Source organism: Myotis daubentonii, chromosome 7 (genome assembly GCF_963259705.1).
Source record: "Myotis daubentonii chromosome 7, mMyoDau2.1, whole genome shotgun sequence".
NCBI classification, from domain to species: Eukaryota; Metazoa; Chordata; class Mammalia; order Chiroptera; family Vespertilionidae; genus Myotis; species Myotis daubentonii.
In genome coordinates, this window is record NC_081846.1 from 47,814,625 (window position 1) to 47,838,367 (window position 23,743).

The 23,743-nt window shown below is 43.6% G+C and overlaps 1 protein-coding gene across 1 annotated transcript in view; it reads right to left on the bottom strand.

Annotated features, from left to right (window-relative positions):
• Nucleotides 1–11,853, bottom strand: part of LOC132237972 (myosin-IIIb-like) — a 31,147-nt gene extending 19,294 nt beyond the window's left edge. The window contains exons 1-5 of the mRNA XM_059702496.1: nucleotides 11,683–11,853; nucleotides 10,833–10,967; nucleotides 3,261–3,365; nucleotides 2,942–3,041; nucleotides 374–450 (exon numbers count right to left, since the gene is read on the bottom strand). Of these exons, the coding sequence (XP_059558479.1) occupies nucleotides 374–450; nucleotides 2,942–3,041; nucleotides 3,261–3,365; nucleotides 10,833–10,967; nucleotides 11,683–11,829 (564 nt within the window). The 5' untranslated portion in view covers nucleotides 11,830–11,853. The remainder of the gene's footprint in view (nucleotides 1–373; nucleotides 451–2,941; nucleotides 3,042–3,260; nucleotides 3,366–10,832; nucleotides 10,968–11,682) is intronic.
• Between the last annotated feature and the right edge of the window lie 11,890 nt (nucleotides 11,854–23,743).

Sequence of the window (23,743 nt, forward strand, 5' to 3'; positions counted from 1 at the left end):
TTCTAGTTGGAGCTGAAATCTGTCCCTTCATCAAGCCATGTATCGCTGAGGCTGCATCTCTCCAGGGAAGGTGGCTTTTTCTAATTTACATAAAAGTTGGGTGAGTCAAAGCCATGACCCTTGGAGAGAGCTGCATTTTCTGGAGGGGGCACCTTTTTTAATTGCATGAGGCATCCTATTGGCTAGCTGTGACTTAATCTTGCTTTTCTGAGATTAAGTGTCATTGTTGTCACTCATCAAACCATAACTCCAACAGTTCAATGAGGATAAAGGATTTTCTTCTTTCTGAACATTTTTTAAAACATATGAATTTCCCATAGAAAGTCATAGTATCAAGGCCCTCAACACAAAGAAATAGATGCCCCCTCCTTACCTCAGGAGCCATCCAGAAGGGGGTGCCAACAGATGTGTTTCTCCTTAGACGTGTACTGGTGAGTTGAGCTGACACACCTATAAGGCAAGGGCGTCAGAATTGAGCAGTGAGCAGAGGATGATGCTAGACCAGGGGTTGGCAAACTTTTTCCATAAAGGATCAGATAATAAATAGTTTAGGCTTTGTGAGCCATATGGTCTATCTCAGCTTCTCAATTCTGCCATTATAGTGCAAAGCCAGCCACAGACCACACATTGACTAAAAATTTACTCATAGATGCATGCAATTATCACATGTCATAAAATATCCTTCTTTTGATATTTTTCCCAACTATTTAAAAATGCAAAAAAAACATTCTTAGCTCAAAAGCCATACAAAAACAGGAGGCAGATGAGATTTAGCTAAACCCTAGTTTGCTGACCCTATGTGGGAGCACTTATCACTCTATCTACATCACCAGAATTTTTTTCCTAAAAAGCATTTCTACCCGTATTGCTGCAAAATTGGAATCAAAAGAAAATATTGACAACCAGGATCAACCAAAAATATATTTATATCATATTTCCAATATATTTCAGGTGATTTCTTTCTTAAAATGGTCTTCATTCTATGGAGAAAGAAAACTGGCATGTGTTATCTATAACAGAGCATCACTATGGACATAAAACGTTTTCAGTGCCTATCTTACCTAGAAAACTAACGAGAAAACTGTTTGTCAAATGGGAAAAGAAATTGACTAAGTTATTATTATGTAAGGCTCAGTGTTGAGGACCTGAATTTCAATGTAATTCCAATGTACTTTATCTGTCTTAGCCTTGAGCCACTCTCGTTATATTAACACATTTGTGGAGTTATACCATTCCTTATATAGAAAGAGGAGTATAAAACTTAAAATGCACCCCCCCTAGTTTCCTTTGCTTGCTCTTTAGTAGTTAGGCCACTACATCTAAGTAACTTCATTTATTTATTTTTAATTTTTTTATTGATTTCAGAGAGGAACAGAGAGGGAGAGAGAGACAGAAACATCAATGATGCGAGAGAATCATTGATCAGCTGCCTCCTGCACACTCCCTACTGGGGATCAAGCCCACAACCCAGGCATATGCCCTTGGCCGGAATCGAACCCGCGATCCTTCAGTCCCCTGGCCGATGCTCTATCCACTGAGCCAAGCCAGCTAGGGCTAACTTCATTTATTTTTGAGTAATTTCTTCTGAGCAAATGATTTGCTGATATATTTTAACATTGAATTTTTTCTTACCAATAAAGCAAAGACTAGTCAAAATCATTGGTCTTTTCTCTCATTACATTGACATTGTTAAAGAACATTTTCAAAAATGCTTCTGTAGCCCTAGCCGGTTTGGCTCAGTGGATAGACTGTCGGCCTGTGGACTGAAGGGTCCCAGGTTCGATTCCAGCCATGGGCACATGCCCGGGTTGCAGGCTGATCCCCAGTAGGAGACATGCAAAAGGCAGCCAATCAATGATTCTCTCATATCATAGGTGTTTCTATCTTTCTCTCCCTCTTTGAAACCAATAAAGAAATATATTTTAAAAAATGCTTCTGTAAATTTATTCTCATTATTTGTAACAATCATGCTAGAGTACTAGCTGTTGTTGAAATCATTTAGAACAGTGGTTCTCAACCTTCCTAATGCCACGACCCTTTAATATAGTTCCTCATGTTGTGGTGCCCCCAACCATAAAATTATTTTCGTTGCTACTTCATAACTGTAATTTTGCTACTGTTATGAATCGTAATGTAAATATCTAATATGCAGGATGTATTTTCATTGTTACAAATTGAACATAATTAAAGCATAGTGATTAATCACAAAAACAATACGTAATTATATATGTGTTTTCCGATGGTCTTAGGCGACCCACCCACAGGTTGAAAACCGCTGATTTAGAAGATTAAACCATTCAATAAACTTAAAAAGGAAAACCAACCGGTTTGTTAGTTTGTGACTATCAGTACATGAGTGTTGCAAGGGGATATTTAATAGTCTCTGGCCTTAGGTCATTTTGCTTGGAATTTCTTCTCACACTTCCATTTCCTGTCAATGTTTCCAGTTCAACCAGCCTCACGTGTAGCAGCAATAATCACAATTTACAGGGAGGTTAGTTCCCAGACCCAGAGGACTAGTTTACCTTCTGCTCCCTGGGAATACGTATGCCTAAGGCTAGAGAAAGTCATTTGAAAAACCAAACTGCTTTCTCTTTTCATATGCAAATGAAGAAATAACAAAATGTAAATGATGGACAATTGCCCTAAGACATGAAATTTTTCCCAGAAAAGCAAAAAGGTTTTCTGTCAAATTCTTGTTTTGAAACACTTTTTATTTTCTCTCTTTAATAAAATTGCTTCTAAAGCTGAAAATAGATTAACAAACAGCCTCTCTTAGGGTGATCCATCTGGTAAACCCCCGACTCGCCAGCCTGTGTTGATGGGAAAAGTCCCTCAGCCTGTGGCGTAGCACAGAGGTCCCAGTCTTCTGAGACTGCAATAAATTGCTGCCTGTGGGTAACTGCACACATCAAGAAAACAAACGACACACAGTCATTACCAAAGTCAACGAGCTTAACTCCTCCTTCTGTTGTCAGAAGAATGTTATTCCCCTTGACATCACGGTGGATGATTCGGTTATTGTGCAAATGCTGAAGGCCCTGCATGGCATCCCACCACCACCAAACAACAGGAAAGAGAAAGGGAAATTTTGCATGGTTATTTTAAAACAAGTACAGTCCTATTAAGAATCTAACACCCCTGCTGTGATACACCTTTTATATTATGGGGCCGTTCCCCTTTGTTAATATGAAATGAGGATCCAACCCATGACAAATTGCCTCTTCTGCTGTCATCCCCAGAACACTGGACTTTCTTACCAATAAGGCTCCATATAAGATGTATGAGATCACTGCTTCGTCCAAGCGCTGGCCGAACATGAGTAGACCTTTGACAAGCTCGGTGACTGAGCCCCCGTTACACAGCTGAAGAGGAAATGCAGGGGAGACAGACAACAGCGGAATACATACAAAAAGAAAAAAGAAAAAGAACATAAGAATAAAAGCCTCATGTAGTAAAATAAATTTGCAGACCACAAAACTCCAGGTAGAAATAATTAAACTTCAAAATTCCATTACACAGCTAAATCTAGTTGTGTGTGTGTGTGTGTGTATTCAAGATAATGATTTATGAGTGAAAGTGCATGTCCAAAAAGTTGATTTTTTTAGTTGTCAAGTGAAATGTAAAAGTACAGTCATTATTTAGAAATTCAAAAGAGATGGCGTGGTGACTTATTGGATATTTTTCATTTTACATAAATACTGTTTTTTAAAACATGCATTTTGAGGATAAGAACAGACCAGGAGAGGCAACATAGATGCCCTTGATATTTGGGTGGGAATGCATTGCATTTCCAATCTTCCTGTGTGCCATCCTGGCACCACAGGCAGCAGTTCTTTCTAGAGCTGCCATTGCATGTCAGATTTATGGAGTGGAGTAGCAGCATTTGTGTACTCTGGGATTATAACAATTCCCTACAGCCTGCTCATGACTTGCAGGAGATTCAGAACTTTATGCTCCATTTGGGGACAGGGGCAAGGCTAACATCTGAATGAGAAGGTCAAAGAGAGTGAGAGCCTCATGATAGGAAGGAGCATCAGGGACCAGGGACATGGGGTGACATGGAAAAGCAGACAGTACAAGGACCTGGGGGTCACCACACAATTTGAGGCCCTGCTCTCACTGTCATGGCTTCACATGAGCATTTGCTTATATGCAGATCCAGGTGCCACTCAGGGAGAGGGAATGGGAAGAAAGAAAGGCTCTAAAAATACTAGTCCTTGTCCAAATGGTTGAGCTTTGAACTGGACTGTGAAAGTGGGATATAAATACTAGAATTTGCCTCTTCCCCAAAAAGTCACTCAGTGGGACTGAGTTTAACAGAATGAGTTAAAATCGGTTGTCTCCTCTAGGCAGGCCAGAGACTCAAGAACAAAGTTGGGTTCCGTTACTGAAAAGAAAGTTACCTCTTTGTTCTCAATACTTTGTGACTGCCCAGTTCAGACCCATTACTCAAACATGAGTATAACACAGTCTCTGCCCTCAAAGAGCCCACCACCACGAATGCACACATGAGTAATTAGGAGTGTGGCATGTGGAACTAGAGGTGTGCCTGAGGGAGTAGGGTGACCCTGAAGAGGGAATGGCAACCTCTGCTGAGGTAGGATGAAGGGGGACAATCTGAGAAATTGCCCTGGAGGATTTAACATTCACAATGAGTTTGAAGGACAAATGAGTGCATGGAAAGTGAACACGAAGGGGAAGGGCATCCCTGGAAAAAGAACATGGTGTGCAAAGGGAACATGAAAGAATGAGGAGTGCGTGTGTGTGTGTGTGTGTGTGTGTGTGTGTGTGTGTGTTCTAAACATTCGGTTATTGTTGGGACAAAGAGTTCTAGGGCCCTAGGGCAGGGAGATGGGGAAGGAAGGTGGGAAACAGGGAATGACAGGTCTGCCCTGCTAAGGGGTATGGGCTTTATTGCGACACACACATATATTATAGTAGCAAAATATACCATTAGATAAGAAGAGTACGCTATTGACAGGTTTTACTGGTAGGCAGGACGACTCTGTTCAGACTTGTATTCTAGAAAGATGACTTGGACAGCGGATTGGAGGGTGGACAGAACAGGAAGACACCAGAAGCTTGACCTCTGTTAGGAGGTATTGAAGCCATCATGAGAGGCAGGGCCAAAAAGTCAGGAGTCATGGGGATGAAGGTCGGGGACAGAGGCTTTTATGAGTCAGGATAGGCAGGGACTTCTGACCAACCATATGTAGAAAGTCAGGAAGAGACAATCTAGGGGTCATGTGAAAATAAGGGAAATATTAGTACAGTTCTTGATCTTCTAAAGCCAACGCAGTTATAGGCATGCAAGACACTCTAACACCTGCTTCAGAGCCACTCCTCAGCTTGGCTCCTCTCAGGGAGGCAGGTGCTTTCCATAATCACAAGCGCACTGTTAAAATCCTACCCAGAGAAAGTTCACGTTGAGTACTGCGTGACGATCCAAACTAACTCAACTCTGGAATTTTCCCTTGAAACCTCATTTCAGCCTCTCTCCTGCCCTAGTTTAAACGTGGCCATTTTGCAACAGGAGCCTATTCAGCCATAGTTTATATAGGCAGCCGACTTATAAACCTTCTTCTTAGCTCTAGCACCTGTGAAGGGATTCAGAACAGCCATTTTGTCAGCGGGATCAAAACTAAGCTGTGGGTTTAAAAACAACAATAGGATCTTGACTCAGTCGGTGCCTTTGGTTCACTAAATGTCAGGGTTTAAAAGCTGTCTGACTGCCACACAAAAAAAGCATATAATTAAACTGCTCAGGGAAATTTTAGAGGAAATTGTTCTGCTAAGTTGATAAGCCGCCCAGCAAAGTTTTAAAGGGCAGCCCGTGGGTTGTAGAGAAAGCACTTTGGGTACTTGGATATAAAAAGGAAATCGGGTGCACACTTACAATTGTTGGACCAGGGTAAATGTTCAGTGAAGTGGACTGAGCATTTTAAAAGCCTGGCAAAAAAATTGTATTTAAATGTATCAAATATTGCCACCCACTCTGCCAGCCTTCAGATTCAAATAGAGGTGTGTCTCCATGTCTGCATTCCTCCCTACGCCCTCAGCATTCAGCAAATGCGGCAGCCGGATGCATCTAGAATTTAATGAGCATTTTGCTCTGAACCAGGAAAAATAGAAAATCATTTACGTACCACATCCATTTTCCAAAACATCATTGACTATTGATTCAATCACAGTATGTGCATTTGCTAAGATGGTCATAATTTCAAGCAATACAATGTTCCTTGCTCAATTAGCCATCAGCTTTCCTCCATGTTATTAAAAAGGCCGATGCAACACAATCGCCAGACCTTTATTCTAGTCCAAACTCCAACTTATAAGTAGATTCTGCACCGGCACGCTGACTTGACCTAGTCCGAGTGCAGAATGAGGAGGAATTTCTTGTCAGTGTCCTTTTGTTCAGTGGACTTTATCTGGTAGCGATGTTAGGCTCCATTCAGGGCATAAAGCGAAAGTCAAGGGTCATCAAAATCGCCCTAGAAGCTGCCTTAGGAAGCATGCGCTGGACGATGTCCACCTCTCAGGAAGGCCAGCACAACTTATATTTTCCCTCCACACTGTTGGGAACAATTGTGTTTGTTTTGCTGATACCAGGTGAGGCCACTGGTTTGTACCTAAACGAATGAAAACGATGTCCCTGGCAACCCTAGAGTTCTAGTCAGAGTGGGGAGATGCTCACACCACAAGCGGTAGATGGGCCCCAGGATGCCCACCTCCCATCTCAGTTTCTCTCCAGGACATGTGCTCACTGAGCAGAACCGGGGTGGGCAGAACCACTCTACTCCTCAGCTTCTAACTCTCTCTTGCTTTTGCTGAACACATACAGCACATGTATGTAGGATGCAACTCTGTTCCATTTCACAGTCCCTCCCTTCTTCTCCACTCCCAAGTGTTCTGTGCCTTCCTCCTGGCCCCCAGTACTCCAGTGACTCTCATTCTAGAATCCCACCAGAACCTACAATCTGAGTCAGTGCTTCCTAACCACCTCTGGCCAACCCTACGTTCCAGACCATCAGAGTCCTGCTGTGACCCCGCTTTGTTAATGTGATCAACTTGAGTCATGCCACAGTATCAACGGATGAAAGTGGTTTAAAGTACAACACTTGCAGTGATATTCAGGCCTATAATGGGCTTTCTAGAGCCTTACATTAAAGCAAATACTGGACAAAGGTGTCCCCCCTCTTACCCCTTCCAATCAGCTTAGATCTCTGGGAGGACAAAAAAAAAACAGATTAAAAATTGTTTTATCTGGTTTAAAATATAAGAAATTTTTGTTTGTTTTTTATTTACGTTTCAGCCTCATTTACTAGTACCCTAGCCTCCAAACTATTTCTTTTAAGTTGAACACATGACTCATCCTGAAATTAATAGTATCTACCTGATGAAGATTTTATGCTAAAAGGAAAAAAGAGAAAATTTAGTTCATGTCTTAGTGCAAACTAAGTGTGTTTTCCTTAAAGGTCTAAATTCTTATTATATTTAATTTAGGTGAGAGATCATCAGACTTATAGATTTTTAAAAATTTAATATTAACTTAGAATAAAAGTTACTCAGAAATTCTCTGAAACATTATTATGTGTGCGGGCCTTCTCTGCCTCTTTCTGATACAGAAGGTGCCTGTCATAAAGGGAGCTTTGCTTTACTTTCTGCCAGCAATTAGCAATGAATTTCAGAAATGACGTTTTTATTTGCTTTTGTTTTCAGAGCTGTGGTGATTTAAGGGGGCTCTTTGTAACATTTTTCTATCCTTTAGAATTGCTCCGTGGAATAGCTGCTCACTGGTCCTATCAGCTCACTCAGCAAGGAAACAGCAAAGGCGACATAAATTTAATCTCAATATGCATGATGAGGAGAACAATATTAAGCACATCATAATCTTATTGTGTGAGTCTCCTAAAGCACTCCTATAAAAGCTGCTGAGGGCCCTGGCTCAGTGGGTTGGGCATTATCCAGTGCACAAAGGGTTACCGGTTTGATTCCAGGCCAGGGCACATGCCCAGATTTCAGGCTAGATCCCTGGTGTGGGGCATGCAGGAGGCAGCTGATCAATGTTTCCCTCTTTCATTGATGTTTCTCTCTCTCCCTCCCTTTCTCTCCCTCTTTCTCTTAAAAAAAAAAAAAAAAAAAAAAAGGAAAAAATAAGATTGCTGCCAAGGAAGCAAAACGGTCAAGGTACTGTGTGTGGACGTCATGGTCTTCCCACTGTGTGTGTGAGAGAGACCAGAAACTGTGATCCCAGCCAGAGAGCCCAACTCTGTTTTTTTGGGTTTTGGTGTTTTTAAAAAATATATATTTTTATTGATTTCAGAGAGGAAGGGGAAGGGAGAGAGAGAAACACCAATGCTAAGAGAGAATTGTTGATTGGCTGCCTCCTGCATGCCCTACTGGGGATCGAGCCCACAACCTCGGAATCAAATGGTGACCTTCTGGTTCATATGTCAATGCTCAACCACTGAGCCACACCAGCCGGGCCCAACTCTGTGTTCTAGGACCACAGACAGCAGCATGTGATGGGAGAAAGTGCCCAAATTCAGTGCTCCCCTGAATTCTGCAATCTAGCTCGTTACGTGACTGGAGGCATGTCACTCCTTCTCTGGGCTCCGTTCCTCAATAGAACACGAGGGGGCTGTCCTGAAGGAAGGCCAAGGTTCCTGCCAGTTCTAGGAGCCCAGAAATCCCTGTTTCTATCTGCATATTGTGGGCACTGGACACTCTTAGCCACCCGGCAGGCTGGCATAGAGGCCCGTTCTGGGACAGAAAAGACCTGAGGACATCTGCTTCCCTCTACCACCAACTTTTCAGGGATCAAAACAATCTGCAAGAGCCATAAACGTCAGCATATTGTATTGCTGAGGTATGCATAATTCAGTGTCTCAGGGCAGCCTCATTATCTGTCCGTGGTCACTCTGAAAAAGCAAAAGATAGCCTGCAGGGGAGCATATGCACAAGGCTAAGTACATAGTTCTGGGCTCCATCTCATCTGCAGACCATGCGTGGCCCTTTCCGGCCACTTGGTCACGCCTGGAGGGCCTGCCTCTGGTCACTCCTCATAGGGAAGAGCATTTATTCTCCAGGTGGCCACAGGTCTGAGCAGCCCCCCTACCTGCCTGGTCACATCAGGTGGGGGAGAGGCCTCTTTTCAGGCCCTGGAAAGTTCCTAGAGGTTCCAGTTCTCCATATTTAAATACAGAGCCTTTTTGAGTCAGGGATGAAAATGAACAGAAACTAAGATTTCTTGGTCACTGTCTCTCCATTATTAAATTATAAGGAGGTTTAAAACATGGAGATCTTATAGAGCTGAAGAAGGATATAATCAGAGACCCTAGAAACACTCCTTTCTATGTCCCAAGAAAAGCAGCATTTTAAAAATTAGTGTTATTCTAGAGCTTCATTGGCAGGATAAAATCTGTAACGTTTTCAGGGCAGGGAAGGGGAATAATAAAATCTGATACTCCGAGAATGTGTTAGATGACAACCAGCCAACTAAACAAAGACGATTTCTGAAAACCAAAACGCCTTACATCTTCATGTTCTGAGGAAGGCAACTGATGTGACAGAAATGTTCAAATTGGTTTTCCTGCAGATTATCCCATTTGAATATAACAAGTGAAGTCCCCATACATGGTTGCCACGGAAACCAGTCTATGTTTCCCCAGACCCAGGCCCTCTCAGAGCTAGGCGGGAGACGCGAACAAGAGGCACTAGACCGTGAACTGAGGGCTGGGCTCTGCTCTGGTGCTTCCCTCTTACAGCTCCCACGTGTGTCCACGTGCCCCTGGTTCACTGGGTGACCCTAGGCACAGAGGCACGTGCTGGCTCCGAGGGGCAGGGTCCAGAACAAAGCAGGGTGAGCTCTGTGAGTAGGAAGCGGTAACCTCTCCTAATGTACTAATTTCATAGATTGTCATGATTGTGTCTGCCATTTTAGCCCCATTGGGTTTGTGGGGAATTGCCTCCTGCGCGTATTCATTCCCACTAATGAGGGAGAAATAAGGCGGACACGGTGGGTACAGCGGTGCTCCTTTCAGCTTTCCTCTTCAGATTCCCTGCTGGGAATAATGGCTGTTCCCCGCTCCCAGCTCCTAGTAGCACATTTCACAAGGAATTGCCCCCCGCTACAGGAAATTGCCCCCTGCCACCCCCTCCACACACACACACACACACACACACAACCCTCAACCCAAGGCCACCCCGCCCCAGCACAGCAGGCAGCCAGGGGTTGGCTGATGTAGAGACGCAATCCAGGCAGCTCTTCACCCCCCAGAGGATGGGCTGAAGCCTCTGTTGCAACCACACTGCTGTTCAGTGTCTCCTGGCCCAGTCCCTGCCTTCCTCTCTCCCTTCCAGGCCCGCCTCCTGCATGACCTCACCATTAACCCTGTTACACAACCCTCAGAATCTGTTTTGAGAAAACCCAATCTAAGCTGAGGATTAATACACATAAACAGGCTAATCCAAACATGGTGAGCCAAGTAAACCTTGGGCTAACAATTTTTGAAAATGAGCTCTAATCACGTTTCCTGCAGAACATCCCCAATATAGGGAAGAAAATAGCCTTTTCCAGCTGTGTTCCTGTAGTCACTCAGGAGTAGAAGACGCGATTATTAAAATTCTAAAGCAGAGAAGCATGCACATTTTCAGTCCACACCCCACCTGTAAGGACTGTGGAGGAGAATGCCACACCTGGTAAGGTACCCGGGACACACAGGAGGGACTGACTTCTCAAATGTGTGCGGCACAGTATTCAGGCAAAAACATCTGCGTGCCCCGGGAGCTCTGTCCGAGTGGAGAGTTGCCCAACGAGAGCCTCTTACCTCCAGGACCAGCCACAGCTGTCCTCCCACACACGCATCCGCTTTGTAAAACATCCCGTAGAACTTGACAACGTTGGGATGATTAGGAAGAAACTGCAAGATGTTGTATTCTGCTTCGATCTCTTCATCCATGTCCTACACAGGGTTAAAAAAATGCTGGATTCAGCCTGACGTGTGAGGAAGGGCACCGGCAGGAGGTCACGATCAAGCGATCAGCGAAGGAAGCGCGTTTACTCTGCATTTTTAATGTCATCACTACCACATCTGGAATACATCAAGCTTGAATAATTATTACATCAATAAAATGTCTTCATTATATCTTTTTTTTGTTAGCACTATTATCATAGATTTTTTTTTTTTAATTTAAAAATGTCCAAATTTTCAAAGCAGTTAAGAAGAAGTCGCTTGAAGGGACCCGACACAGGCTAGGACACCTATAACCTCACTGTGCAAAACGACGTCCAGCATTACAGCCTCGATGCTCCGGGCTCTGAAATAAGAGGCCAGGCTAAGGTGATTAGGTACCACAGGTGTGGGTCCCTTTGTAACTTAGAGCGAGAGCAGCCTCTGCATAAGCCTGGGGAGTGAAATACATCACTCTTTTCAAAGAGAATCCCTTTAGAAGAGCCCAGAGGGTCAAAACAATAGTAAACTGGACAAGAAACAGAAAGTCAAGGAAAGTTTAAACTCCCAAAGGAGTCCTGTCACTCCGATGAGTTGACAAACAGCGACTTATTTTGAGATTTCATGCCAGCTCTCGTGAAAAGTATCCCTACACCTAGGAAAGAAGTGGGAAACTCAGTGTGCGTGAAATACTATATTGCGGTAAGGATGGACCACCGTTACTTACACTGATTGGATCCAGAATTTTTACTGCAGCCAGGCTCCCATCTCTCTTGTTAGTTACCTTGTAGACCTTGCCATAGGTGCCTTTACCTATGGTCTCTATAATTTCCCAGGTATCCGTGGGGTCTGGAAGCGACTCAAACCCAAGCATGGTGAGGTTGTAATGAAACAATCCATAAAGATGTTTCCTGGTGAAGAGAAAAGCTTGTTACAGGCAACAGATCACAGCACTGAGGGCAGTGGGCGTTCAAAACAAGAATATTTTTATTTCAGAACCAGCAACCTTGTGGTACTTTTTCATTTTTCCCTTTCTATTTTAAGAAAAAAAATTAAAGGGGATTTGAAGCCTCTTTAAGAAATGAGATATAACTTAGAGGGTTGGCAACATGACTCTACAATACCTTTAAAAACACAACTTTAACAAGAGGGGGTTATATAAACACAGCAGGGGGGAGAAAACGGGCTAAAGAGGCCGTCTGCGCTTGGCTGGACAGTTGTCATTCTAGGCTGCTGCCAGGGGAAGCATCTGCAAGCCAAAGGTGTTAGATCTCCATGCCTCTCTGATGATCACTGGAAACCAACCTCCAACCTCCATGTGCGAAGTCTGGGCTGCTGGGAAGGATCTGATGCCTGTACCAGTATCAGTCAATGCACAGCAACCACTGCCAACCAGGTCTTGAGTCCTACAAGGATTGGCCGAGCTCAGCCCCTGTCAATTCACCAACAGCCTAGTGTGGGAATCACGCTGAGTGGTTAACCAGGAACCACAAACTCACTTTGCCCATTTAATAAGGACACAGCCCTGTGCAGTTTAAGTACAGTTGGCTCTTGAATAATGTGGGGGTTAGAGGCCTCACCCCACCCCTCACCTGTGGAGTGGAAAAACCCATGAAAACCTTTTAACTCTCTAGTAGGCCCTTCACATCTTTGATTCAACCAACCTCAGCTGGGAATGCAAAAATATGATTTCAATCTGCGGGCAGTTGGCTGAATCCATGGATGCAAAGCCCACAGATACAACAGGCTGGCTGCATTCATTGAAAAAAAAATCCAAGTATAAGAGGACCCATGCAGGTCAAGCCTGTACTATGCGAGAGTCAGCTGTACTTCAAGCAGCAGCAGCACGCTTAGCAAGCAAGGTCACCCAAGACTGATCCCATGGCAAAGCCCCCTCAAGTTCGGTCGCTCCCGGGCTGGATGAGGGGTCCCAACCCCATTCTGCTTCAACCCCAGGGGAGAGGCTGTCAGGCTCCAACAGCAAGAGTCATGGCCTCCAAGCCCCACACAGTGGCTTGGTGTCCACCAGGGAAAACACTTCTGCCCCATGCCGGGCATTCCAATTTGCACTTCTAATTATTTTCCAGGCTGCATTCTCCCCAGGCGCAGCCTTATGCCCTGGCACAAGAACCCACTTTTTATCTTTACCCTTTCTGATGGGGGCATTTCAAAGATATTGAAAACCATTACCAAAAGAAAACAAAATACTATAATCCCAAAGGCTGAGGGGCTGACACTGGAAGGGAGCCTGTCTTCCCGGAGCTCATTTGGCAGGCACACCACGCTCCGAAGGAGCCGGCAACCAGCACCCCAAGAGCCCAGGCAAGGCTCCCCCTGGGCTGAGGCACAGAACCCAAAGGGCCGGCTGGTCAAACAGCTCCTGCCCTCCCTCTGCTGGTTTCCAGATGCTCATGAACACCAACCTTTCCTCCTGGCCCGGGTTTCACAAAGTCAATCTTTCTCCCCACAGGCGTCCCAATTGTTGCCATGTCTGTACTTCACCTGTGCTGCTAGTTACCAAAAACATGTAAAATAATTGCTTTTTCATATGAATAAATATCTTTAAAGGCACTTTTGGTCACTACCCTAAATGCAAAAACCAGTATCATCCGCCATATTTCAAAATTAACTGCAAAAAGATGATTACACTAAAAGAAACAGTTATTCCAATCCTGCCAGATACTGCTGTCCCTGCCCTCCCTTGCTGAAAAGGGAGATCATCGAGTGATGGGGAGGAATTAAGACTAGCACCAACTTCTCCCTTCATGTCATCGGAAGACCTGAAAAAGAATTGGCAAGGAAATAGCTTTGTCACTAAGCAGTTCGGTGTTCTTTATTGTGAGATCCCCCAAGTCTCTCAACGCCTTGAGAACTGCTCCAAGCTTGGCTTCTACAATAACAAAATACAGGACCAGCCAGGGGTGCTGGGCAAGGCCAGACCAGCTGGTATGGGGAGGGGAGGGTTCAGAGATATGCTTCCTAGAGAGAAGAATCTGGCCCATCAGCCTAAATGGAATTGCTGTACTCTAACAGCAATCCCTGTTTCTCCACCAGCAGGTCACCTGCATCTGGGCGCAGGGCAGGGGCACAGCAGCACGCAAGTCAAATTGCCTGTGGGATCCTGGCCCTGCCCTGAGACTTGGGCCAGCTACTCATCGCTCTGTGCCTCAGTTTCTTCATCTGCATCATGGGGCTGCTGCTCCTGGTGATGCAACCCACTTAATAGGGCTGCATTAAGGATCAGGAGATGATGATACACTGAAGTGAGCGCAGTGAGCACTCAGCAGCGTCATCTGTCATCACAAGAGCGCAGCCCCAGGTTCTGCTTCAGAACAGGCAGAGATTAGCAGTTTCCTGTGCTATTTCACGTTCAGCTACAGACTAAACAAGGACCAAATTAGTTTTGCTCCAATCGGTTAATAGTTTCCAATGAATGGCTGGGCTTTGGTGTAGGCAAACGAAATTAAATGATAGAATGTGGCAGCAGGAGAGGATCCTGGAGGCCATTGAATCAAGTGGTTTTCTAGTGATTTTTGACCTCTAACCCTTTTGTTAAACTTATTTAGGATGCTGACATATAGGTTTAGAGAAGCAGGGCAGCTCTGACTGAGAGAACCAAGTGCCCACCCTGTGTCCCCAGTGGGAGGACAGATATTGTAACCAATCATCCTGGTTTGCCTGGGGCTGCCTTGGTTTTGGCAATGAAAGTGCCATAGCCTGGGAACCTCTCAGGACCGGGCGAACTGAGATAGTTTGTCACCTAGTATCTGGTGCCTTCTCAGAGAAATATTAGAAAACCACTGTTTACATACCCACACCTCACCCACCTTGCCCTCTGCTATGGGCTAAATTATACCTTCCCCCAAATTTATATCTTGAAGCTCTAACCTCCAGTGCCTCAGAATGCGACCATATTTGGAGATAGGGCCTTTAAAGAGGTAACACAGGTAAAATGAGGTCATATGGGGACCCCTAGTTACAATATGATTGGTGTCATAAGAAGAGATTAGGGCACAGACACGCACAAAGGGAGGACCATGTGAAGACACGGGGAAAATGGTCATCTACAAGCCAAGGACGGCAACCTCAGAAGGAATCCACCCTGCCAACACCATGATCTCAGACTTCCAGTGTCCAGAACTGCGAGGAAAAAACGTCTGTTCTGTTGTTTAAGGCACCCGACCTGTGGTACTTTGTGTGGCAGCCCTAGCAAACGAGTACACTCCCTTTTTACAGACGAAGCTGAAGCCCAGATAGATAGGTGACATGACGGTTTAAGAGAAGGAACGAGAATCCGACCCTTCCAAAGGAGGCCAATCCATGACCTTCGTTCCACAGAATAGAACGGAGGGAATCCGCTAGTTAACAATGGTTACCTCTGACCAACTGTACCAAATACTGAAAAGTTCTGTGTGGGAAAACCCCAGTCAGATGGAGGCTGAGTGCCCCCACAGACCTAATGGATGGAAATATCCGCCCCGCCCCCAAACAAGAACTCCCCAGAGGGATTCATCCGCAGTAGGTGCCAATGATGGTGAGTGGGAGGCAGGTCAGGCAGGTTCCACTGCCATGCCCATGACTTCCACCTGAGGCCCACAGACAAGGTTAAAGGTGCAACTGAACAGGTGTCCATTAACAGGGTTGACAGTCTTCTCTCTTTAAAATCAATACCCACCTCTATCAACGCTCTGACAATTGACTACATAGTCAGCTCGAACTATGGCTGCTTAGACAGCCCTGGGAAGGTGATGATAATCTGCCGGGGAGGCAGCTGGGGCAGCCCTTCCGACAGCCAAACAGCTGCTCCTGGCCAGAATGTCAACCTTAAAGGTCGGCCGCCCTTCTGCCTATGCCTGTGTTTGGGGTATGACAGAGCTGGAGCCTCCTGGAAATAGCCAGGGTTGACGAAAAAAAAGAGCCAGGAGCAATCTGAAATGAAAAGGATAAACTTGGGACCTCAGGACTCTGCAGAACCCTCAAAGGCCACGAGGAAGCACCTGGGCTTCCTGCAGTCCCCCCAAATGGGGCCCCATTATTTATTTGAACGTGAAATGAAAGAGTGACCTTGGGAAGTGAGGAAACTCAGGTTGCATAGGCTACTCTCTCTGAGAGACAAATCGAACTAGGTCTGCCTCGGCAGAGTAAGCCATGGCGTTTGTCAGTGTGGGGAAGGCTCGTGCAGTTTACAAACCAATCAGAAATCCTATTGGCCTGGAGTTGCCTGTGTGTGCAGTGGCTGTAAAGTGAAGACTCGGTGAACACTGCTTTTTTCGTGCATAGCATTACGTAACTCAACGCCACAAATAATTTCTCATCAAAGTTGCTGCTCTCTGAGAGCGAGATCCTGCTGCCGTCCATGTTCCTGTGGCATCCAAGCCCTTCCACTACCAGGAACACCAATCAGCAAGGCAGAGGGCATCACCTAGGAAAGATACCCCCATTCAGTAAAGTGTTACCTAAGTGTTAAAGGAATATTTTCCTATCTTTACCCACACATCACTACTAACCAAATATCTAGGGAATGCCAAAACTCTTCATTACATAAGCTGATAGAGTAATAGATAGATGACAGATAAATAGATAGATATAGATATTTAGTAAGAGATTTTCTCCTTGCAGTAACATAGTCCCTTGGAAGTTGGAACAATTGTTTTTTTCTTGTCTGTTTTGTTTTTAGAAGACAAACTCTTAGAAGGCAGGAGCCAGGCCTCCTTACGGTGGTGAGAAAGCAGGCTCGCCATGTTTGTTCTGTTGATGAGTACAAATGAACTGGGCATGACTCCTGCTTGCAGTTAGCAGCAGGGCAGGCCATGCCCACCAGAACACTCAGCTCCAGCTCCCTCCCACCAGAGGGGAGGGCACTGGCCTGGGTGACACAGCTCATGTCCATTTCACATATGGCTGTAAACTAATACCCAGCTTCTGCTTTATCTTATCAGGATTGAATGTCTAAAGACTTCCTTAGGAGTTTTGGTTTCAAATATCAGCAGAGGACATACCTTTCAAAAATAAACCATGAACTATGTTAAGGTTTGGTTTTGTCAAACATTATTCCACAGCTTTCTAGCATTACAAAACGTCAGGCATTATGCTCCCCAATGGAAGCATACTCCACTGCCTAAGAAATAGTGCTGCAAAAAATAAAATAAAATAAAAAATAAAATAAAATAAAATAAAATTTAAACCTGAATCTGATTAGCTTCTAGATTATCAATGACGGAAAAAAAAAGGATAGGGCAACAGGTTAGACAATACCACATGTCTGCGATAAGAGAAATCCAGACTCCGAGTCTCTCAAAGAAACTCTCCAAGAAAAACAACCCAATTTCTCCAAAAAATAAATCGCAAATAAAAACAAATAGATTGAAAAGGGTAACCTCAGGATTCAAAGAGGCTTAGAATACACATCATCTGTGAAATCAAGTATGGAGTCACAAAAACAAGCTAAAAATTACAACATTTATGAAATAATTAGATCAAATAACTGGCTAGTTATTTGATGATATTAAGAAAGCATTGTTAACTATGTTTTAGTTGTGATAGTTGTATTTGTGATTATGGTTTTTAAAAGGTCCTTATTGTTTAACAACACATACTGAAATAGGTACAGGTGCAATAATATGCCTGGGGATATATGAGAAGAAAAAGCAGGAAGAGCCATAGTATGAAATAAGGTTGGCCCTGGGGAATAATTATTAAAGCTGAGAATATGGGGATTCATTTTATATTTTGTTTACTTGTGTATGTTTTTCAATTTCCATAATAAAAGGTTCTATAAAATTCTGCAGAGCTAATGTATGTCAGTATACATTCTGTTATTCATACACATGATCAATCCCACCTCCCTGAAGCATTTCATCACCACCACCCTGGATAATACTCTAAAAAGTCTCAAAGTGCCTGGCCAGTGTTGCTCAGTGGTTGAGCATCGACCTATGAACCATGTAGTCAGGGTTAAATTCCTGGTCAGGGCACATGCCCAGATTCTGAGCTGCATCCCCAGTGTGGGGCGTGCAGGAGGCAGCCAGTCGATGATGATTCTCTCTCATCATTGATGTTTCTATCTCTCTCCCACTTCCTCTCTGAAATCAATAAAAATATTTTTTAAATAAATAAAATATCTCGAAGTCTTATGTGTGCTAGCACTGTACTTACGTAGGAAACAGTAAGCCACTAATATAAGACCAACAAAAACACCCAGGCATTTGATTGTCAGAAAGTCACCTTCCCAATCCACCTCCCACAGAGTGAGGCCCGGTCAGTCCCACTCTGTGGCCGATGTCCCAGCCCAAACCGCTCTAAATACAGAACTGTAGTTAGGAGAAACTAATGGACCACTGAATGGCACCGGAAAATCAATAGGCAGAGAAGGCAAGTGACCTTCTCCTGCCCATCCAACTCCTGCTCTTTCTTTCTGAAGAGGGAAAAGAGAAAGGACATCAATATACAGATGCCAAAATGGACAAAAAGATGATGACCACAAAAATCTGTAATCTTTTGCATCTTGTCCCTGAAAGAGAAACTGCCCAATGACATGGAAGCTGGTCTGCCCAAGGCTAAGCAGTCACATCAGGAAGAGAGAAAAGCTTGCACATTAACCAGCTGGGTGGGCGCCTCCCCTGGCCCCGCCCAGGCAGCCAGTGAAAGGAAAAGGAAGAAGAGTCCAAGTTGAGCCTTGACTTCAGCAATAAAAGGAATCCATGGAACAAATTTCACATGTTGTCCTTAAAACGGATGTGTGTAGTGAAGAAGACAGACAGACATTTCCTGGTAATGTTACTGAATGTCAAGGCAGAGAGAGAACTTCTCAGGTACACAGAACACACACACCCCAAAACAAAATAAAAGGCAAACAAAATACTCCGTAGTCAACACAAGAAAATATGTAATCTATGGGTTCTGGGGAAGAAAAAGTGTGAACAAAACCTCTCTACAGCCAATCTTTTTAAGTATTAACATTTTTCCAAAAACAAACTAGGAAAAAATATTTACATCAAGCGTTAATTTTTTTTTTATCAAGCATATATATAATAGGTTAAGAAAAAAAACACAGCCTAATAGAAAATAAATTCAAATGTGTAATACACATAGAAAAGATGCTAAATCTTACACGTAAATTTTAAAGTACTAATTAAAATATTGAGATGCCATTTATCTCTTATTAAGCTGACATGATTTTTTTTAGTTTATAATATCCAGTATTGAGAGGAATCTGGAGACATGAGCACTTAAGACAATATGAGAGTATAAATTGGCCCAATATTTTTTAAGACAATAGTCACAATCTTTCAAATACCACTATTCTACCAGTAGGTATTCTACGTGTGTAACAAAAAAACAAAAACACACTTAGATTCATCATATTAACAGACTGAAAAGGAAAAACCATTTAATCATCTTAATAGGTGCAGAAAAAGCACTTGACAAAATCCAACATCCATTCAGGATTTTTTTTAATGCTCAGCAAACTAGGAATAAAATGGTATTTCTTCAACCTAGGAAAAACCTAAAGTTAACATCACAGTTAACTGTGAAAAAATTAATGCTTTCACCTTTCACCTGAAGACCAGGAATAAGGCAAGAATGTCTGCTCTCACCACTTCTACTCAACAGTGTGGTGGAGCTGGTGCAATAAGGCAAGAAAAAGAATTTAAATGTATCCAGATTGGAAATTGAAAAGAAGTAAATAAAATAGACTTTATTTGAAGGTAATATGGTTATCTATATTAAAAATCTGATGAAATTTACAAAAATAAGCTAGCAGAATTAATAAGTGAGTTTATAACAATTATAGGATACCAGGTCAAAATTTTAAAATCAGTCATATTTCTATATACTAGAAAGAAAAATCTTCTCATTAAATAGTGCTAAAAGAAGTGTATAGCCACATATAGAAAAAAAAGAATGTTTACCCTCTTCAAACTTTTTTTTAAAAAGTTATAGTCCTTTCTTAAAAAATTAATGAGAATAAAAAAAGAATCTCTACCCTTTCCTCATTCTACATATAAAAATTAGCTTGAAATCGGTCATACAACAAATGTAAGAGTTAAAACTCTATTAAACTCCTAGCAGATAGATATACAAGCATATTCATTGCAGCATTGTTTCTAACAGAAAATTACATATAACCTAAGAGCTCATCATTACTGAGAAATTATCTAATAAATCATAATGATTACATAAAATGAAACACTAGCCATATGTAACCACTTAAATAAAAGCAGGTAAGCTTTGTGTCAACTAACATGGAAAGAATGGGAATATACACAATCACAGTTTTTAAAAAGTATTGAGCAATGTGCAAAGATTATATTTTGTGAAATTAAAAAGAACATTTACATTTATAGCCATTTTATTTATTTGTGTATGTCTTATGTCTCTCTATATATGTGTTTACCTTACTAAATATTTTCCAAAAGGCTACAAAAAAAAAACAACCCTCTTGAACATTAGGGAAAGGTAGCAGGAGTCAGAACAGTTGGAAAAGGGAGAAATTAATGTAATTTTAAAAATTTCATGCCTTTCTATACTAGTCATTTATTTGCCGGTGCATGTAGTATTTTATTTTAAAAGATAAATAATTTAAAAAAAAAAGTAAGAGAGCTCTACAGAGCATTTTTCTGGCCCAGAGCCTTGTTGAAGTCACGGGAGAGCAGAAAGCAGGTGCACAGTAGAAGCCCACCTGGAGAAGAGGAGGAAAGCAGAGAAGAAAGAAACCAAAAGGGCCCACTGGGGAGAGGACTGGCAAGTGGGTTCACTATGAATTCCACACCCAAGCCGCTGAGGCCGGCTCAGCCCTGTCGTCTGTCCCTCTATCCGTGAATCCCCATGAAATTTCCTCCTGCATTCTTCTAAGAAGCCCTCCCTCCTACCCTCTTGCAAGCTGGTCCTTATGCCTAACAACCCCAAAGGAGCCGGTGTGACCCCTGCTGAGTGCCCTGCATTACCCCACAGCGGAGGTGCGGCTTACCTTGCTGAAAACACAGCGATCTGAGGCATGCACCCCGTCAACCCTGCAGTCGGTCAAGCCGAGCAAGTACAATTTAAATAGAAACTTGTCCAGCAACATTTGATACTTGTGAGAAAATTCATGATGAAGATTCCCATTTGTGAGTATGTTACTCGAATATTTTGTCTGACTCTGATCATACGTGGTGGGCGGAAGGTCTGTTGGGGTGAGGGAACAGGGAGGGCACGACAGGATCCCCTGGAGGAGGGAGGCAAGGCAGGCAGGAAGCGGCCACAATCCTAACCCGGAGGTCTCCTTCCCCTACACCCAGGGCATGAGGGGAAGGGGCCCAGGGCTCTGCTGCTGCCCGAGGGGCAGACGGTGCCAGGCTCACTTTAGAGCCTGAAAAAAAACAAGGATTTCGTCTCGTGGATGGTGGGAAATGCGCTGAGCTGGAAACCAGGAGACCTGGTCTCGAGGGGCAGGCTTGTATTCCTACGACCCTGGCAACCGTCTAAAGGTCTCTTCACCTCTTTGTGCCTCCGTTTCCTCGTCTGAAAAATAGACATGGTTGAATTAGTCACTGTTTCTCAAAGTTTGGTCCAGGCACCCCTCACTGCGCCTGTTCAGACGCAGAGCTGCTGACACTGAATCGCCAGGTCAGAGACGGGGAACTGGCATTCGACAGAGCTCCCCGGGCGACTCCAAAGATCTCTAGGTTTTATCTCTAAGTTCCCTTCTCTCACATTCTATGAATTTTAAACTTGAAACCTATACAATTATGGGAGGAAAAAATGGTGCCATAAATGAGTGTATCTAATATTCAGATTGCCATGTTATCAAATGACAAATCAGTCACGATGTTGTAGTCGCTAGAACAATACGCGCCCCCAGCTATGACAAATGATTAACTAAATGATCAGATTTTACACTTCCTCACCAAGGCAAGGGGGAATTTATCACAACCTGAGCTGCTCTGAACCTCTCGGAGTGAAATACATTAAAAATAGCTGCAAATTACTGATGACTAATGCCCTTCAATTTGGCCTCAAGCTGAGAAGTTCTGTGCAGAAATAAAGTGGTTTATAATCCCACAGGTCCATTCTATTATAAACTGCAGGTGGCAAATTAAGTGGCTGTGGGGTGTGTGTGTGTGTGTGTGTGTGTGTGTGTGTGTGTGTAAAATAATGCTCATGGGGGGTGTTTCTGCACTCCTTTAATGGGAATTTAACAGCCCAAGCAAAAGGTAGATGCTATGGTGAGGACCAGGAGTCTGGGTGGTGCCCAACAAGGGCCTGAAGCTAGAGTGGCCGTCACCCCCCTCGACTGCCTACCAGCAAAGGCGGCTGTGTCTGTCGTTTGCAGAAAAGCAATCTAGAGCAAGCACAGAAGAAAGCTGGAAGGAAAAGAACTGCAACGCACATCAATGACCTATTTTCCGAATCCAGCTCATCTGAGATTGGATTCTCATTCCAACAAAAACAGCAGAACACTCTGGCCCAAGATATGGTGTCTTTGAGGAGGGCACGGAGCAGAATGCACGACACAAGTCTCCTCCCAGCACAAGCAGCAAAATCAAATCCATGTGCACGTTGTGAAATATTTCTGATTTTATATTCCCTCGACTTTAGGCTGCATTGCTCCTTCATTCCAGACATTGCACCATCAAACTAATCACCTCTTTCTGAGTCAAGGGCTCAGTCAAGGCCAGTAGGCAGTTTCACTTTTCTGAGCTGCAGATGCACCCAGGGACACGCCATGAGTTGCTGATCTGGATTCCCAAGGACAGAAAAACGACTGTTCAACGGCATTCAGCACCATGCCCTGGGCTGTGAACAGAGCACTGTGCTAAGAGGACAGAGGGCAGCTAGGAACAGGAAGCTTATTTTATAGCCAAAGAGATGGCACCAAGTCCTGCAAAGTAGCAGGTAGCAAGAGCCAAATAACCTTGAACTATCTGCATGTGTAAATTCTGAGCAAGAGTCTATTCAACCCAGGACCAGGACTCCAGTGAGAATGCTTCCTGGAGCAGGTATGGTCTTGAAGGAAAAAGTGGAAAGAATTAGAGTAGATGAGGCAGGAAGGAAATTCAGAGCCAAGAAAGAGCACTCAGAGGATGCAGATTAAGAGTGTGGTTTAGCCTGGCCGGTGTGGCTCAGAGGTTGAGCACTGACCTAGGAACCAGGAAGTCATGGTTAGATCCCAGTCAGGTCACATGCCTGGGTTGCAGGCTCAATCCCCAATAGGGGGCATGCAGGAGGCAGCCGATTAATGATTCTCTCTCATCATTGATGTTTCTATCTCTCTCCCTCTCCCTTCTCTGAAATCAATAAAAAAATATCCTATATAATAAAAGGCCAATATGCAAATTGTCTCTTCCACTGGGAGCTCGACAAGGAGGCGGGGAGCACTGGCCAACCACCAGCAGCTTCTCCCCCCAGCTGTCCCAGCCCGATCAGCCCCAATTGGGGCAGGCCGGCAGGACCCCACCTATGTACAAATTCATGTGCCAGGCCTCTAGTTTTTTAAATAAAATAATTTTTTTTAAAGAGTGTGGTTTAGAAAATAAAGATATTGCCTCTGCTGGTGAACACAGATTTTGTGTTTCCATTTACTGCCATAAAAAGGACTAGGAGTAATGTGTTCTATGTTCTTGTGTCCCCCACAGTATTTGCACATAATAGATACTCAACATGATAGCTAGTAGAATCATAGCATATTATAGTTGGACTGAAATTATTGAGTATCCCATCTATTTGCTGAATGAATAAATTAGTGAATGAATGAACAGTATATGACAAAGATCTGGTCCCAGTAGAAGGACCATAGACATCAAGAG